A 14643-nucleotide genomic window follows, 5' to 3' on the forward strand; every position below is an offset into this window, starting at 1 on the left:
CCTGCAAGGTTTCTCCCCCCGAATATCTCTCCTCCTCCCTCTCTCCTCATCTCAGCAAGGCCACTGCGCTTGCGGCGCTCCCCTCCGCCTCCAAACAAAGCCCGGGCAGCGGGAGTAGGCAGGTAATTGCTTGTCGATTATTTATGTGGCGCGGGAAGCTGGAGGATCGATAATGGGCCGGCGAGGCGAGGCGGTAGGGAGGAAGTGAATTGGGAGGGGTTGCCCAGCGTGGGTGGGGGAACTCTGTTCGCTTCCTGGCCCAGCGCAGCATCATGTCAGGAGCTCAGCGTGCAGCTTTGACCAGCCAGCCGCCGCAGCTCCGCCAGCTCACGGTAATTAGCCACACAGGACCGCTGATGTTAACGAGGCCTGCACACTTCCTAGGTTGTGGGTGAAAAGAGGGAGGGAGGAGAGTGTTTTTTTCCTTTTTTCACTTCTACACGCTCTTTTTTTTTTTTTCGTCGGTTCTTTAACCCTTTGTTTGTGTTGTTTGAGCTCGGAAAAGTGTAAAACTGCTACAATACACATTTATTTACAGTATTTATTTACTCACCCTCATGTTGTTACAAACATGTATAATGTTAACCTTTACCTTCTTTGTAACACAATATGAGGAGCTTTTTCATGCAGTTACAATGAGCAGTGACTAAAGATTTCAAGCTTTAAAAATGTGACCCAGGACCACTAAACTAAGCATTAGGGTCAATTTATTAAAAATGAGATTTATACATCATCTGAAAGTTGAATAAGCTTTCCATTGATGTATGGTTTGTTAGAATTAGGCAATATTTTACATATAACCTCATTTGAAAATCTGGAATCTGAGGGTGAAAAAAAACCTATATATTGAGAAAATCGCCTTTGAAGTTGTCCAAATGAAGTTCTTAGCCATGCATATTACTAATCAACAATGAAGTTCTGATATATTTATGGTAGGAAATTTACAAAATATCTTCATGGAACATGATCTTTACTTAATATCCTAATGATTTTTGACATAAAAGAAAGATTGATTATTTTGATCCATACAATGTATTGTTGGCTATTGCTACAAATATACCCATGCGACTTTTGTGGTCCAACAAATGGGAGAGAAAAGTATTACAGGTGGTCTATATGACTTCTGCACTGAGCATGTTTTTAAAAGTTAATGAGAAAAGCACTAATTTTCACTAATAATTTAATTTGGTTTACAAAATCACTTCATACTTTGATACTTATATGGTGCTTTTATATCTCTTATAAAGCTTGAAAGCTTCAGTCTCTAATCATTAAAATTGTATGTAAAAGAGCGACCAGTGCAGTCTTTTCGAAATTTGACAGCGAAATTCAGTTTGGGAGTTTGGGATCAGTAAGATTTTTAATGTTTTGTCTCTTGTGCTTATCAAGGCTGCATTTATTTGATCAAAAATACAGAAAAAACTGTAATATTGCAAAATATTATTACAATTTAAAATAATGTTTTTTTTAAATTTAAAAATACTTAAAAAAAAAACTATTTATTTATGTAATGCAAAACTGAATTTTCAGCATTATTACTCCAGTCTTCAGTGTTACATGATCCTTCGGAAATCATTCTAATATGCTTTTTTATTATCAGTGTTGGAAATAGTTGTGTTGCTTAATATTTTTCAGGATACTTTGATTAATAAAATGTTTAAAAGAACAGCATTTATTCAAAATAGAGTTAAAAAAAAGTCTTTAAGTCTTTACTATCACTCTTTATTGATTGAACACATCCTGGCTGAACAAAAGTATTAATTTCTATCAGAAAAAGAACCAAAACTGACACCAAACTTTTGAACAGTGTTGTATATTGTTACATGCTATATAAATGCTGTTATTTTAAACTTTCTATTCATCAAAGAATGCTGAAAAAAAGTATCACAGTTTACGAAAAAATATTAAACAGCACATCCAAAATTTATAATAAATTAGCATATTAGCATATTCTTAAGACTGGAATAATGGCTGAAGAAAATTCAGCTTTGCATCACAGGAATATATTTTATTTTAAAGGATATTCAAATAGAAGACTGTTATTTTAAATCGCAATAATATTTAACAGTATTACTGTTTTTTTTCTTCTGTATTTTCGGTAAAATAAAATGCACCCTTGATGATAATAACAAACGTATTTAAAAAACATAAAAAATCTTACTCATCTTTACTGATCTGATATATATATATATATATATATATATATATATATATATATATATGACCTGGATGTTTGGGTGGGCTACAAGCTTTTAGCACAGACCGTGTGACATTGCAAACCCTCTAAAGCATCGACAGAGAGTCCGGCAGGCTAAAACGGTAAGCCGGAAGCCATTCCTCAAGCTCACCTTTCTATCGACTCTCCATAATTGATTATCTGACGCCCATTAGTGGCTATTGTTAAAAACAAATCATTACCAAGATCAATAGTCCTGCAGCCACGGCCGGCCATTTGTCTGGGTTTAAATGGCAGATTGCATTTAGGGAATCTGCAAGGCAAATCCTAATGTGTTTGGCATGTGGGGCAGCACAAGCAACAGACAGTGGTCTGGGGTGGGGGCCGATGGGTGAGCAAGAGCCTTATGCATTTTAATGTGCTTCCTGTGCAAATGTGTTCCCGCCTCGAGTCAAGGCGAGGCGGGCACGGTGTGGCGAGCGGCTAATCCCCCGCGCTCCTCTCATTAAGGGCCATCCTGTCAGCTCTGCTCTACTTTTCTCTCTCTCTCTCTCTCTCTCTCTCTCTCTCTCTCTTTTTCTCGTCTGGCCAGTTTGGTGCTCTGCCTCCGCCTTAACACACACACAAATACACACACACACACACATGCACAATGCTCCACACCGCCGTTGCTTTCAGGCAGGGAGCGACGCTGCTGCCACTCTGACAGGTCGTCACACATGAGCGAACACAAGTGGCGTCTACTTGCCCTACCGCCAGCTAGGTTGGGAGAGAGCTAGAGAGAGATCGACAGATAGAGAAAAGGAGAGACGGGGCAGGGTGGAGGAACGGAGGCAGCTCTCAAAAGATGTAGAGGTAATTAAGCCAGTAAACTGAGCAGCAGTCAGCGTGCTGGAAATATATTTAACAAATATTTAAAGCTGCCTCGTGCAATTGCTTTTAATGTTAAAACACTTACATTTATCTTCACTTAAAGGGATAGTTCACCCAAAATGGAAAATACTGTCATCATTAAATTTAATTAAATCAGTGAAACAATATCAATATCATGAAAATACTTTTCATTTTTGGGTGAATCTCTTTATTGCGCAGAGAAAAGTTAACTTCATTTTCAGAACTTCATCTGGTCACACACTGCTTTTTATTTACATTTTGAGTATTATATGTGAGAATACACATTAAAGCAGAATCATAGTTCCTGCTATCCACCGTATCGCTCTGTTTTTTCCTTGCTTTCTAGCCCATTTTTCTTTTTCTCTGGGCCAAAGACCCAGAGTGAAACGGTTAATGCTCGCCTCATTCCAAAATTGCTTCCTATAAAAGGAGAAGCACGTCTGCCGGGCACGTCTCCCCATGATTACAGCTAATTACTATCGAGCGGACGCCTCGCGGCCCCAGTCATGCAGCTTTAATTGACCGTTATTCATCTGTGGGCCGCGCAGGGCGGCGCAGAGTTTGGCAGGCCTGGCCAGCGCCGCCCGGGCTAATTGTGAGGCCTGAGGGATTAGGCCAGGTGATTACACACTTCACAGTGTAATTACATAAGCATGGCTGGGCTGCCGGCCCGACTCCCGGCCCCAAGGTCACGCGCTGCCTTCTTCCAGATTAATTGGAGCTGCCACAGAAGTGCGAGGCACCGGCGGAAAGCGGTTATACGATTAGCATTAACATTTCAACAGCCGCCCGATCGATCGATGATTTCCCCCCTTTGTGTCTCTCCACACCTTCCTCTATCCCTCCGTCCACACACACACACACACACACACACACACACACACACACACACACACACACACACACACACACACTCGTTCCATGTCTCTCTCTGTTTTTTAGATTTCTTCTTTGTTTTTGCTCAAGGAAGACACGCAAGGGCTATTTAGCTGTGAAATGACGTAAAACCTAAGTAGAGCACAGCAAAATGTGGCTTCTCTCCTCATTTCAGAGTTTTTTTTGTTTTTTGTCTCTTCTGTTTGGGTGTTTGTGTTGTGCTGCGTTGCGTTGCGTTGCTCAGTCTCTCTCCCCCTGGAGCAAGCGCTGCTCAGTCACAAGTACAAAGCAACCGCGCTGTTCTTTCGCTTGCTTTAGGCGCATTGGGTTTCATTTATATTTATGCATGTGTGAGCGTGTGTTTTGGGGGGCTCGGTGAAGAGTTGCTGTAAATGGAGGGGCTTGCATTGGCGGAGGAGCAGTAAAAAGCTTTAAAAAGACACTGCAGGATCTGCCTGGATTTCAACACCTCGCCACTAACAGTCATAGTACACGTCTTCATATTTCCCCCCCCTTCCTTTTCTCTCTCCTTACCCCTCCTCTCATTTTCCTTCTCCCCCGCCGGGGCTCAATAAAGGCGGCCGCTGTATTGTATACGAACAGCCTGTGTTCTCTGCCTCTACAAAAGGGGAAAAATATAATTGAGGCTACGCGACACGCCACCTTTTTATTGGCTGAATACGGCGGAGAGAGACAGGAAGGACAGGGGGATGTATGCGTGTGTGTGTTGGGGTGGAAGAGGAAGAACTGTGTTAATTAGTGGGTGCTTCAGCCTGTAGCCCGGGCGAGGCTGGGGGGCCGCCCCAGCTGTCGGAGTATGACATGCTCTTATTGTGCATTCAGGCCTCATTACCAGAGTGGCAGGGCTGCAGAGCAAGAGGGAGGGAGCTAGAGCGAGGAGATGATGGAGGTTGTGGTGGTGGTTGGGGGGGGCAAGGATACAAACAGTGCCGCTGTCCGCAGCGTGACAGGACTGATGAGGGGCTACGGTGGCTTGCATGCACCGGAGGGAATGATAAAAATAACCGATGGAAGAAAACGCAGCATTACCATAACACCACACTGCCATATTGTATTCGACTTTAGAAACCTGTATTGTTAGTATAGCGCCACATTGCAGTAACAGATTGCTGGTAACCTGTTCATTACCATAATGTTGTATAACTGTGTACCACACTCCTTAAAAATTACCATAACACCACATAGCTGTCTTAAACTGTTGGAAATCTGTATTGTTAGCATACCGCAACACAGCTAAAACAATCTTGTATCATTACCATAACACCGTACAGATGTACCTGACTTGAAAAAACTTGAATCATTACCGTAACTCTGCACATCCATTAGACTGTTGGAAATCTGTATTATTTGCATAACACAACATGGTCTAAACATGTCTTTCAAATCTGTATCATTAACAGTCTAGTAAGAGATATTCAGAGTTATGGTAAAGAACCTGCGTACCGCCACGCAGCTGTACCAAAATGTAAAAAAAAAAAAAAAAGTATTAACACCAAAACATCACACAATAAGAAAGTGGATGTAAGTAAAGGCCCTGAAATACTTCAAGCAACATCAAAGAATGCTACTGTGACGTCGTTTCGAACAAAATCCATCCAAAACTAAGTTTGTTTTGGGAGTTTAAAACGGCTTGCCAAAGTGAACTTTCCAGAAATGTTAGTTCCAGCTGCAAAACACCTTCGTACTACCATTGGTCCGTGACGATTGGGAAAAGGATGTGTGCGCTGAGGCTCCGCCTTCTTTCACGCGGAACTCTTCTCTGGGTTTATTTTGTTTGTTGAGTCCTCTGAGATGAGATGTTCATGGGTAAAACATGAACACAGTGGAGAGCTGCTTTATAGTACCAAATAAAAAGCTTTTAAGCAATATATTGAATAAAGTGCCATGTAAATACATGTAATTTGCACAGCTCGTGCAAACATACCCATGTGTCATATGTTGTGATTATTGCTTTTTTATATATAAAATTGCTTGCAGATTTCTCCATTTTTGCTGTTTTTTTTTTGTTACTGAAAGGAAAGCATGCATTACATTTACATATTCATTTAAAAGTTGCTTTCATCAGAGTGGGCATCGTCGGGATTTCGAACTTTGTTTTACCACTGAACAAAGAATAAAAAGGAACTTCGTTTTAAGTATATTGGGGTTTAAACACTGTACTAAAGTCAACATGACATCAAAACAGACTATGTTTACTTACATGCCAAGTTCTGTCATGAAACTAGATGGCGCAGGCAGTTAATACAAAATGATGATATTCACGGTGTTAAACTACTTGGCACAAGCTGATTGGTTCATGTTACATACGCAGCCAATTAGGAACTAAGATTACATTTACATTTGGTTAGCTTCCACTAGAGCATTTTACAGCATACTTTCACAGTTCTTCTGAAACCATCCACCTCCCCAGCTCCACCTGTATAGATCTGCTTTGGGTTATTTTATTTTCTACTTGTTTGTCTTAAGTTCACAAGTCACAAGTTCCTGCAGCAGCAATTCAGCAGCATAGCAGATCTATTCTACAAAGACCAAATATATTAACATTGTCATATACTGTAGGTCATTGGAAACTATATCTACATTTCATACATTGTTTCGCATTGTAATAAAAAATAAAATGGGTTGTAAACACAGTTTCATGATGACTTTAAGCGGGTTGCTAAAGGTACACATCCCATGCCACAGAACAGCAACAGAAGTTGCAAACATTGTACTAATACTGTTGCGGTGCTACTCATGTGCGATGGAGAAAAACAGTAGCAGTTGGTTAATGATGGTGTGTTTTTTGTTTGTGTACACAGAGACATATCGCACCCTCCTCCATTGCTGTCCCCGCAGAATGCTCCTCACATTGCTCTGGGGCCTCACCTGCGTCCCCCGTTCCTGGGCATGCCTTCTGCCCTCTGCCAAGCCCCAGGTGAGCACGCTCTGCCAGATGTAACACACCCTCACATTAACTCTAAGCTCATTTAACTTGGGAGTTCCTTTCATGGGTTATGGGTTGTTTTCCAACCATATTCAAGAAAGGTCTCTGTTAAATCTATTTATATATATATATATTTATATATATATATATATATATATATCACATTTACAGTAACCCCAAAAATAATTTACAATTGGCTTTTTTAAGAAAACAAAATGTGTCATACTAGTGCATTTAAATTAATGTAGCACAAATGGACTTTTCAAACAATACTTAAAAAAAAAGTTAGTTAGTTACATCAAAGCAAAAGAGACACTTTCTGGTGATCAAACATTAGTGTAGCATGTCCATAGTTAATATCATAAACTGTACCTGTGTGACTCTGCTAGGACACCTGTGTGAACTTTTGAAGAGCTGACTTTGTATATCCACTAAAACTGACCTTGAGACCAGTTGGTTAAAAGTACTTGCAAAAAAGGTTTAGCATCATTTATTTGGAGCAACTGCATTGATTACTATGTAATAATGTGTATAATCCGTGAACACTTTCTTATTTTGCCATTTTGCTTTAGGTTATGGTTTCCTGCAGCCTGCTCAAGCAGAGATGTTTGCCCGTCAACAGGAGATTCTTCGTAAACAAAACCTTGCTAGGTAATGTTATAGAGATGCAGAGAAATGAACCTCCAGACTCTTGTTAAAATGAATGTTTGAGCAACTTATTGTACTATAGCAAGAAATAAGAGTTAATTGATGATGCACACAAATACTGTGAGTGCAGTTTCATATTATTTTGTAATAGTTGCAAGCTTTGTTGCATCGTGTCTCTCTGTGGATTTTTCCTCCAGGTTGGAAATGTCTGCTGAACTGTTGAGACAGAAGGAGTTAGAGAACCTCCACAGGCAGCGACTGTTGGCGGACCCGCTGGGCCTGCATCCTGGGCTCCCTGCAGAACACCCTGCCTTGCGCAGCCTGCAAGAAATCCCAGAGGGCCACCCACTCCGAGAAGAGCTCAATCGCCGCAACGCCATGCTGGTTTTGAGGCACAACAACACCCCATTACTTTCGCTCAACCACCAGGGGGCAGCAGCAGGCACTTCCTCTAAAGACCTTAGCAACAGGAAGAGCTTTAGAAAAGGAGGACCACTCAGAGGGGACCAGCAAGGGGGTTCATCTGAGACTAAAGAGATGCTTGGGGAGGGCTGCGCACGGGATGGAGAAACAGAGGGACATGATGAAGACATGAAAGACTTTGAGAATGATGCAGAGGAAGACAGGCCCGAGAGGCTTTCCAAAGTTGACGGACACAGTCTCGGTTCAGAGGTGTGCCAGGGCAAGGATGTGACCAAGTCTAGTGAAGCGGTGAAGGAGCTGGGGGAGGGAAGACTCAGTGCTCCTTGTAGCTCCACTGGCCAAGAGTCACCAACCCACCACCTCTTCACGTCAGGACTGAGCAAGAGCGAGGCCAAATACCTGCCACCAGGAATCCCACCCTTACCCACCTTGCCTGGACAAACTCTGCCGTTCACCTTTCCATACACCAGCCCTTACTTTCATACCGGTGAGTTTACAGCTGTTTAAAATTCAGATGATAAAATCCAATCAGAGCCAATGAGAGATACTGTATTTCAGAGACAATTTTCATATTCAAAATCTTCCAATTCCAGTTCAGCAACTCACTCAATGCACTCCTTATTTAAAATGAACATAAACAGCACTAGTGTTAGTGACACCATATGCCTGCTCCTCAACTTTAACAATCTGTAAAATCTGGAGTTCAAATAGTATTCCTTGTCCTCAGAGAGACAGAAAGAGTGAGCGAGAGAGTTAGAGAAACTGAGAAATTGAGCCCAGAGTGCAAGCAAGCCCAGAGCAAGTTTTAATGGAAAATGAATCTCCTAATTAGGAAGTGACCAACTCAGAGAGAGGCTGAGCTAACCCTCCTCAGGCGTTGTAGCAAATACTGAACATGCAACATACAAAAAGATTTTGGCTCACACTCAAAAATGCACTAGTATACCAACACACAAGTCTTATCTTATTCATAGCGAACAAGACAGGTATGCACACTAACATGACTTATACAAAAAATTGCCTAAAATTATGTCATTGTTTACTGAAAAACAAAAAAATATATATTATTTACCATAATATGCAAGTTTTTTTCTCGTCCCTGTGCTAAAGAACACTATAAAATACCATGAAAGAAGTCAGGAACATACATTTGAGGTTGTTCCTCAAAGTTAATTTCACAAACAGGTACTTCTACTGGTACATTTTGGAGCTTGACAGCCACAATCATTATCCACTTCTGTTTGAACTTTGTACTAAATATCTTTTGTGTTCCACAAAAATGTGGTGAAATATTATTTTAAGAGATACCAACATATCAAAGAAGCATAGAAGGTTTATCCCAGCAATAATATCTAGTTAAAGGCAAGAAGCTGAAGTGTTTGTCTCCGCCTAACTCAAATGAGTGCAGAGCAACCTCAGCCATCTGAAATGCATTACCTGCTCCAGCTGAGAGACCTCCCCCAGGAAGGGGCCCTGTCGCTGACCTTTGCTAAACTCTGTAATAGGCAGGGTCAATAACAGAGCGGTGTGTAGGCGCAAGCGTGCGTGTAAGGGAACAGGGGGCCTTCTGTCTCTAATGATTTCTGCTTCCTCTCGGCCCGGCGGGCCCACAGGCGCCATGGGAGGTCTTTTCGTGGACGGAGAAGAGGCGGGAGCAGCCGAGGACATCAGCAAGTGGAGTGTGGAGGAGGTGTGCAGCTTCATCAGCAGCCTAGCAGGCTGTGGGGAGTATACACAGGTGAGGACAAGAGCAGGAGCAGAGCGTTGGACGCCTCCTCTCCTCCCCCTGCCTTTAACAGGGGCTACTGGAGACATACAGTACAGCACACAGTGAAGATCACGTGCTGCAATTTGTAGACGAGAACATTAGACCAGAATAGCTTGATTTAGATGTTTCTAGAGCGTACTTTGAAAAAGTTAGAAGGCCGCTCTGCGCTGCTCTTATCTTTCTCACTCACAGCTCTGTCACACATCTCACCACACTGGATGCCAGTCTGTCGCATGCGCAACGCATCACCAAAACCCCACCGTCGACCGCAGCGCACTTCATTTCACTGCAGATGCCTAGTGTGCATGAGCCTCCCCGTGGAATGAGAGTCATGTGAATTGTGTGCATGTGGAGTGAAATGGTGAATGTTCATCAACATCAGCTGAAGCCAAGTCATCTATTTCAGGTCTTCAGAGAGCAGGCCATTGACGGTGAGACTCTGCCGCTGCTGACGGAAGACCACTTGCTCAACAACATGGGATTGAAACTCGGGCCTGCCCTCAAGATCCGCTCTCAGGTAAAGAAAAGACCTGCTGTACCAGGAGTATCATGTAGAACTTACTTCAACTATCTGTCAAGTAATCCTGAGAACTTGATTAGCTGATTATGGTGTTTAAATATTTTAAATAAGGCATAGCTAAACTCTAAAGGACAAGAAATCCTGGAGGGCCAGTGTCCTGCAGAGTTTAGCTCCAACTTTAATTAAACGCACCTGAACCAGCTAATCAAGGTCTTACTAGACATGCTAGAAACTTACAGACTAGTGTGTTAAGGCAAGTTGAAGCTAAACTCTGCAGAATACCGGCCCTACAGGACCGAGTTTGGAGACCCGTGCCATAGAGCAGGGGTTCTCAACTCTGCCCTGCGTGATCCATTTTCCTGCAGATTTCAGCTCCAACCCTAATCAAAAACATCTGACCAAGGTAATCAAGGTCTTTAGGATCACTACAAAGTAACAGGCAGGTGAGTTTGATCAAGGTTGTAGCTAAACTCTGCAGGGAAATGAATCTCATGGGCCAGAGTTGAGAACCCCTGCCATAAAGAAAGGGTGGGCAACTCTGTCCTCACTTTCCTGCAGAATTTAGCTCCAGCCCTAATCAAACGAACATGAACAAGTGAATCAAGGTCTTCAGGATTACTGGTGGGTTTGATTAGGGTTGGAGCAAAACTCTGCAGAACAGGGGACTAGGTCAGAGTTGCCAATCCCAGTGGCCAAAGTTCCATATCCCTGAGTAAGGGATCCTATTCTGCTTCTTGATAGCTTGAACCTTAATCAAACATCTGAACAAACCATTCAAGGTCTACAGGATCAATTAAAATGTCTGAGCAGGTGCGGTGGATACGTTTTAATCTAAAATTTACTCCTGATGTAGTCTCCAAATTTGGTTCAGTGCAGTGTTTTTCAAAAGTACCAAATTTGGTACCAGTCGGTACTGAAATTTTAAATAACGTCAATTTCTGGCTAACATCTGAGTGTTGAGCAGATTGTTAAACAACGCCATTGTGTTCATATGCTCAACAGATATGACTTATCTACAATGATTATCGATTCACACTCTCTACCGAACGCTCGCACAGAAGCAAGAATCCGCTCAACAGCGCTCAAATGTTAGCCGGAAATAACGTTTTTAAAATTTCAGTACCGACTGGTGCCGAAGCCAATCAAGGTCTTCAGGATCACAAGATGGTCTGTACTAAACGAGCAGATTAGAACTTCTGGCTAGAAGATATTTATAATTTCTAGACCTGTGGGGCAACTTTCATGATCTTGCCCACAGCCCCATTAACTTATAGCAAGACTTGGCAAGTTTGGTCCTAGAGTCCTGCTATCCTGTAGAGTTTAGCTCCAACCCTAATCAAACACACCTGAACAAGCTTCCTACAAAGTCTGAAGGGTTAGTAGGAAGCTACAGGCAGGTGAGTTTTTATTAGGTTTGGAGCCAAATTCTGCAGGACTGCAGCTCTCCAGGACCGGAGTTCACCACCCCTGATCTAGAGCCTCCAAATTTGGTTCATCCAAACAGTACCTTGGGGAGCCCACAAGATGGTCTGTAATAAATTAACAGATTAGAACTCCCGGCTAGAAGGCTAGAAGATATTTGTAATTTCTACACCTGTGGGGCCACTTTCATGATCTTGCCCACGACCCCATTAACCTATAGCAGGGGTAGGCAAGTTTGGTACTGAAGAACCGCTGTCCTCCAGAGATTAGCTCCATCCCTAATCAAACACACCTAAACAAGCCAATCAGTGTCTTCAGAATTGCTAAGGTTAGTTGTAGTTAAACTTTGCAGGACAGTGGCTCTCTATGATTGAACTTGCCTACCCCTGACCTATAGATAGGACCACTTGTTTTGTATTTGTTTCTTCATGTGTAATCACAATTCTACATTCATTAATCTGAGCAGACATGAAAGCAATCATCTTGTATTACTGGTACTGTACATCCGTGTGCACTTCCTGTTGGGCGTACAGTGTGTGAGAAATAACGCTGGCATGTGGCTGCTTTCCTCAGGTGGCGCGACGTATTGGCAGAATATTCTACATGACCAGCTTCCCGCTGGCCCTCCCGCTGCCGCCATCTGCTCTGCGCCCCACAGACAGAGACCCCCTGCCCGCCGAGACCCGCCCTCCTTCTACCGGCAGCACTTCCTCCCCATTCAGCGTGCCCCCTCCCGCCTGCCGCGCCTCCCCCAAACAGGAGAACGGAAACCCCTCCTCAGCGGGAGCTTACGACTCCACTAAACCTCCCTCGTAGAATTGGCCATTAAAACTCTTGACTGCTTCTCCATATGGCAGAGGCAGTGCTTCAGGGAGGAGGTAAAAACGGAGAGAGAGGGCATGAAGGGGGCCCTCTTTGAACTATTCTTTCCTTCCTCTTAGCCCCTCTACCCCCCCTCCCGAAATAAAAAGCAAACTTGAGGACCTTTATGCAGAGGCACTTAATCTTTTTAGGAAAAGTGTGGAGAAATGTGCTGAAAGAGGAGAGACACTGATGAAACGACACGGGCTAAAACAGCTCCACCCTTCGCAGCGGCTGTGTGGAAGCCAAAACCCAAAGATGTGCAAATAGGGACTTAGGGACGAGACAGGAAGCGTCAGAGTGTGCGAGAGATGAACGTGAGCAGACAGCTGCTCTTAAACGGCATGCCAGAAGGAAGGGAGATGCACGTATGAGGTACACATACGACATTGTTTTGCAGCATTCACTGCGATGAACTCTTGTGGTACCTTCTTTTTCTGCTTTCACGCCAACTCCTCCTCCTCCAACTTCCAGCAGTTTTAAATTCTCTGGAGTTGGTTTAGTTTTGAAAGACTAAATCCTCCAAAGAGGAGTAAATATAAGAACAGGATGGAACTCATTTGCAGTCTTGACCAGTGCAACTATGCATTCCACAGTCCAAAACCAAAGATGGATGGATGTGGAATTTTCAAACGAGATCTAGCGTTGATCTCAACGGTGACGAAACAAGGTACACATACAGGGCGACGTACTAGAGGAAGCGGAATAGAAAAGGACCTCAAAAAGAGCGATGTGTAAAGCACTTAGACTTCCTGTGACCAAAAGCCATCAGCCAAAGCAATGGCCCAAAACTCTCACCCGACGAACATCTGGGCCCGTTTTAGTTTCACAACCCCGCGAGAAAGAGAGCATCAGGGAAGGATGTGCGTCCCTCCCGATGCCGGTCCGTAGATGGATTAATGCCATTGTGAGGTCACACTTACTGCTGTGGGAAAGACATGTTATCCTGAATTGTACAGAAACATGCTCAAGATGAGAATATACTGAAGATGAAATAAATGGTACGTTTTGTTAAATGTAGTTGCACGAGTTAAAAAAATCTTTATTATTGAACAAAATGTGACTGGCTGACTCGGTGGTACTTTTGTTCATCTTTTTCTGTTTGCTGTGTATTCCAGTTGTAATAATCATGAGCCCCAATCTTAAATGCCACTTCAGCATATAAATGAGAAAAAAAAATATTTATAGGAATTTGTTTGCTGTAGTTAGAGCGACGAAATATTAAATTGTCCTTAAATTGATCCCAAAGAACAATACTTTTCTCTTTGTTGCAGGGAAATGGAAGGCACAAAGCTCTTTATGCAAATCTTTGAAATGGTTTTTCTTTTTAAAATATGTAAGCAATTAATTAAAATCGTCTCTAGATTTCCCATCAATGTTTTGTCTTCATCCTATTTTTCTATTCTCTGCTGGGTGAAATAAATCCTATTGCAAACTTGCAGATGCGTGTTCCTCTTTTTTTCTCAGAGTAATATGTTTATTTCCAAACTCCTCCACAGTAGGGCAGGGAGTGGCGGCCCCAGCGGACGGTAAATCTCCTGGTTAGGGGAAGGAGCGTGTGAAGGGGGGGGGGGCAGGGTTCAGGTCAACAACAGCTGTCAGAGCGTCAGGTTCAGTCGCAGGCCAGGGCCCCTGTGGCCCCCGCCTAACCCAAAGAACAACTGACTCTCAGGGACGTTCGCCATCCGCCCCTTAAAAAAATCTTTTTACTACACCCGTGACTGTCAGCGCCAGGTGCTGCGTGTGATAGACTGTGCTCCTAGTGATAGACGAGTAAACCTGTTACCCAGACTCGCGTGATGCATGCGGCAGCTCTGGTGCAAACTGAATTTACTCTAATGCAGCCCAGCTGACGTTCAGTCACGGTGGCCTGAATTTAACGTTGCTTGACGTTCTGAACAGCACCTCAAGCTGGGAACGATGGAAAGAACAGAACGCAAAATATGTGTGCTCACATTCCCATTATGCAACAGGAAAGATGCTTCAGCCATAAACAACAGCTGTCACACCCAGTTGTGAGCGTAAGTGAGGATGATTTCAAGAAGTTAAAGAAATAAAAGATTGTTACTGTTTACGGACACTTTAAAGGGAATCCTGGGTATTAAGAC

The 14643-nt window shown here is 43.0% G+C and overlaps 1 protein-coding gene across 1 annotated transcript; it reads left to right on the plus strand.

Annotated features, from left to right (window-relative positions):
- Nucleotides 1-272: 272 nt before the first annotated feature.
- Nucleotides 273-13974, plus strand: samd11 (sterile alpha motif domain containing 11). Its single transcript, XM_073822681.1, has 8 exons — nucleotides 273-332; nucleotides 4790-4935; nucleotides 6769-6884; nucleotides 7466-7544; nucleotides 7739-8451; nucleotides 9578-9702; nucleotides 10139-10249; nucleotides 12248-13974. The coding sequence occupies exons 1-8, from the start codon at nucleotides 273-275 to the stop codon at nucleotides 12488-12490; spliced, it is 1593 nt and encodes a 530-aa protein (XP_073678782.1). The 3' UTR covers nucleotides 12491-13974.
- The last annotated feature ends 669 nt before the right edge of the window (nucleotides 13975-14643 follow it).

Source organism: Garra rufa, chromosome 18, assembly GCF_049309525.1.
Source record: "Garra rufa chromosome 18, GarRuf1.0, whole genome shotgun sequence".
Lineage (NCBI taxonomy): Eukaryota > Metazoa > Chordata > Actinopteri > Cypriniformes > Cyprinidae > Garra > Garra rufa.

Coding starts and splice junctions, on each gene's coding strand:
- samd11 (XM_073822681.1), top strand. CDS start 273: ATGTCAGGAGCTCAGCGTGCAGCTTTGACCAGCCAGCCGCCGCAGCTC. Junction 4,936..6,768: donor AGGACTGATGAGGGGCTACG/GTGGCTTGCATG, acceptor TTGTGTACACAG/AGACATATCGCACCCTCCTC. Junction 7,545..7,738: donor CGTAAACAAAACCTTGCTAG/GTAATGTTATAG, acceptor TTTTTCCTCCAG/GTTGGAAATGTCTGCTGAAC.